Here is a 4,512-nt window from a genome sequence, read left to right as displayed (position 1 = left end):
GGGGTGAGATTAAATATTCTATCCAGTTTATTAAGATTTGATGGGGTCATGACAGCATGCTGCATAACAGTTGTACAGCATCATTTACCTTATTCATCATTTACCTTATCCTTATCCTACAGTCATATGGAAACAATCTCAACCCACTCTGTTTATTTTCAGAGGAAATGAATACATTCTGTTGCCTATTCCAAAGAGCCAGGTTATAAAATATTTACCTTTACCTGTAATGTTTTGTGTAGCTCTCTGCCATGTGTGTACTACACATCATGTATTATTAAGGGCCCAGGCCCACATTTGGAGGTGAGGATGTGGCTTTTTTTAGGTTTTGCAGTGATATTCCAGGCTTCTTTTCAATGAGAAAATACTAACTGAAACACTGAGGATCCAACCCTGTGTTTAAAAAACAAGAAATCTTGTTATATGAGTGTATGTATACATGTAGACTGTTTATGTACATTTCATTCAGCTTTGAATTTTAAAGGTACACTCAATAAAGAAATGAATAGTTTCACGCTGTTATAACATGTCTCTAAAACCAAACTTTAACATATTCAAAATAATCATAATAAAAAATTAAAAAAAAATCTTTGTCACTAGAGTATAAATAGTTTTTAGGCATCTACACAGGAAGAGAATGGCTCTTACAAGTTATCGCTTGTTTTTCTAACTTCAGCTATGCTTCAGAACTTATCCTTCCTGATCAGCATTTATTTTAGTCCGAGAGACATTTTTGGCCCACATTTTCCCACAGGATTTATGTGTTGATCTCAGAGGAGAGGTCACGTATGACCCAGGCAACCAAACAGTGTGCTGAAATGTCTGGGGAATGGCCATGAGGACCTTTCAGGTGCTGCTGTTCATCAGTGAGAAAAGGTGGTAAAGAGAGCAGAAACAGAGCCAGAGAGAGTGTGCAAGCGAGCAGGCTCAGTGCTGATTCAGGGGAAAGATAAAGGAGTTTTTGGCTTCCCGTCCTGGCACGTTACATAAGCTGAGCGGTCCACAGAGAAACTGGGCGACTGTCAGGGCATCTGCACACGGTGCAGTAGAGCAACGCGACTCGAGGGACATCCGCACGACTGCTGGAGTCCATGAGCCTTTAGCAGGTTGGAGTGGGGACAGAAACAAGCTCTCAGTGGAAAATTACTGTTTAGCTGAAAAAGCATAAACAGTAGTTTTATGCATTGGACTTCCAGACAGGATGTATGTGAATTGAGAAGACAGTGATGATGTGACCAATCCAAAGGGCCTTCTTTGCTTAAAGAATCTGACTATTCATTATGGAGTCTGCGTTTTCCATTTGCATTGAATTGTTCTTCATTTGTCCAGCCGTCAAGCATGTCAAATAGACAAAGACCAGTCCTTACGTGACCCTGCCCTACAGTGCAGCTCTACAGCTCTTCTTTTATTTATAATATGCTTCTATAAACTTTGTGTTTAGTTAGGTCAAGGTTATGTCAAGGATAATGTAACTATTTTATTTCTCTGTGTGTTGACTTCTGAAAGGAAGGAGGATAGCAAGTTTCCTTTGCATTTTTTTCTTGCTATCCTCCTCCTTCCCCACTCCACCCTTCAAAAATCAGATGAGGCAGAGTTTTTTCCCATGTGTAAATCATGCAAAGCAAGAGGATGTCTTTATAAGAAAGCCCTGCAGCCTGGGGCATCTTGTGACAGATGGCCCCTGCAGAGCTACGGGATTGTCTCATCAGTCCTGCCCAAGAGACAGAGACTGTGTTTATCACAACAGATGAGCGCTAGCTACCTCTGAACATTTAATCAATCTCGACAAGGAATTCAGTTGAAGGTATAGTTGTATTTGTTGCTCAAGGTTTGAAACACTAGGTCTTTTTTAGAAGCTGAAGAGCAGGAACAAGGTCTATGTTCATAATACTATGCTATCTAATCAAACAGCAGGAAAAGTAATGATAATTTAGAGAGATAATGCACACAAAAATGAAATATCCTGTTATTTACTCACCCTCCTGTCATTCCAGACAATGACTTTTTCTTCTGCAGAACACAAAAGAAGATATTTTGAAGAATGTTTCAGCTGTTTTCCCCCCATACTATGAAAGTCAACAAATTTGGATCATGTTTACTATGAGCTATCCTTTGAAACAGTTATATACTGCCATTAGAGAAATAGTTAGAGATTGGCAAGATTTTTGTTTGTTTGTTTGTTAGCAAGGCTGCATTTATTTGATCAAAAATACAGTGCATACAGTAATATTGTGAACAATTATTGCAATTCGAAAACTGTTTTCTGTAGTATTTTAATTTAATATTTTCAGTAGTCATTACTCCAGTCTTCAGTGTCACATGATACTTCAGAAATCATTCTAATATGCTGATTTGGTGCTCAAGTAACATTATTATAAATGTAGAAAACAGTTGTGATTCTTAATTTTTTTATTTTTTATTATTTGATAAATATTAACGAGGTTCAAAAACATGAACATTTGACCATGTTTAAATGACGGATGTTGAAGCTGTAGCTCAGCTCCACACACCAATGACATTTCATATGGGTCAGCTAAAACAAATGCTCTTTATCTTATCCTGTCTGCAAAAGCAGCCGTCATTCAACAAGTTGCTATCTCGTGTATTTCTCTGGAAGAAACGGGTCAATTTTAATGAGCTCAAGCCCTGTTTATGAAATTAGACTTGTCCTCCAGACAGACCCCAGAGTGCTGCAGACAGTAGAGATGGGCTCTGTAAAGGTCAGGTTGTTTTCTTTCTCATGACCATTTATATTTTTCCTGACCTAATCATTAATGTGATGTGGAATCTCTCGTTCTGGTATTTACTGTTATTGTTCAAGCTTCTGGTGCGTTTACTGTAGAACTCGGTGACTGCACACTTTTTATTCTAAGCCAAATTCAATTTTTTTTATTTCCACACAATTCTAAGCCTTGAAACCCAGACAACTCTCAGCTGAATAATTGCAACATTTGATACAAAGCAAAAAGATCCAAAAATAAATAAATAGTAATGGTGGGAAATTTAGTGAATTTAGTGAACTTTAGTGTCATTTCCATGGTAACTGTCCTCTTAGTGGATTTCACTTAATTCAGATTTACTAAAAAAGGAAGCAGGCTAATGGTTTCTATGGAGGCGTACTTCAGCACTTAACCTTCGAGTTATATTAAGGCTGTCTTAAAATATTTATCAGGTATTGTTAAAAATCAATTTCACTATGGAGATTCTGAATGGCATTTTTACATCCATAAACCAGTCGCTGAGCCCTATTGTACGAACGTGTCGTTTTAGCAATGACGTGGTAGTTTGGCATCAGGCTACTCCATTAGCTTATTGAACATTATCGATAGCTGCTTTCATGTGGCCCCTTTCTGTACAGCTTTACTTTGCAAAAGCTGAAGCATTAAATATGCCCCAACTAATACAAACCTTTACTGATATTCATTTTGGCATCTTACAAAATGTGTGTACCCAGCATCCATCTCTCAGCTCTTACCTCAGGCCCTCTCTACCATTAAGTCAATATGTGACTGACATGATTTAACAAAATATCAACAGATTGGATCTGCGTGCTCCGCTGTTTGGGCAGCTCTGGATTTTAATGCAGTTATGAAGGCAATTGGCTGCAGGCAGGTTGCATATTTCAAATCGTAATAAAGAACGGACAGGCCAGAGCGCATACCACAGCTTTTTAAGTCCAGCAGCCATTACGGCTTGCGGGAAGTCATTTAAACTGCAGAATAACTCACTTTGATGACCTGTGCTGCTGTTTATCAACCCAGACATCTAAAAGTGTGCACTCGGGCTTCCTGAAACATTGATTATAAAATAGAACAAATATGGTGCGCAGAAATTTTTTAAATTCAGATTTAACCTGCTATAAGTACTCTTTGTGTTTTCCTTTCCTCGTTTTTCTGCTTGCCTTTGAAACATTGTATTTCTTTGCACTAAGCTCAAGCCTCTACAACCCGATCAATAGCATCCTCAGTCTGAGCAAAAATAGTCGTTTAAAGCTTAATCTTTTTGTTCTCTTTTCCAGGAAACCCCTTCGAAAAGAAGAGAACGGCACAAGCCGAGGGGAGTATGCCATGAGCTCACGCTGTAAACAGCAGGTAGTGGAAACCAATAACACTGGAGTATAGTGGCCATGCTACAGCTGAACATTCTGTACCCTACAGCACCACCATCTCTGTTTGGGTTTATGAGATGGACGCAAGGTATCTTACGAATTTAGGAATGTAAACCTCACGGCTGCCCTTCTTGGGACATAAAATTATGTTTAAAGAAAAGACAAAAGTGAATACGTAATGACTGACGTGTATAGGCAAGTATAAGCAGGTTTTGAGGAGACATGGAAATTCTTAGCGATGCTGGCAGCTGCACGAGTATCACGAGACTCAACCTGGCGGCCCCCCGGGGCCCCTTTGAGGACAATATACAACACCAACAACTAAATAAACGCATGCACTTTCTGTTGAATGCAAAGATGTTTTAAAATTCCTGTCTTCTCTTGTCTTTAACTCTGTCTTTGCA

At 38.8% G+C, this 4,512-nt stretch overlaps 1 protein-coding gene across 2 annotated transcripts in view; it reads left to right on the top strand.

Moving 5' to 3' along the window:
- Positions 1 to 4,268, top strand: part of LOC107721377 (proline-rich membrane anchor 1-like) — a 24,528-nt gene extending 20,260 nt beyond the window's left edge. For both annotated transcript variants that reach the window (XM_016529364.1, XM_016529363.1), the window contains exon 4: positions 4,019 to 4,268. In XM_016529364.1, coding sequence (XP_016384850.1) covers positions 4,019 to 4,121 — 103 coding nt within the window. In that variant the 3' untranslated portion in view covers positions 4,122 to 4,268. The remainder of the gene's footprint in view (positions 1 to 4,018) is intronic.
- The last annotated feature ends 244 nt before the right edge of the window (positions 4,269 to 4,512 follow it).

Source organism: Sinocyclocheilus rhinocerous, unplaced genomic scaffold (genome assembly GCF_001515625.1).
Source record: "Sinocyclocheilus rhinocerous isolate Xijiao unplaced genomic scaffold, SAMN03320098_v1.1 scaffold271, whole genome shotgun sequence".
Taxonomy (NCBI): Eukaryota; Metazoa; Chordata; class Actinopteri; order Cypriniformes; family Cyprinidae; genus Sinocyclocheilus; species Sinocyclocheilus rhinocerous.
The sequence above is the reverse complement of the archived record's forward strand: the minus strand, read 5'-3'. Positions and strand labels throughout refer to the sequence as shown.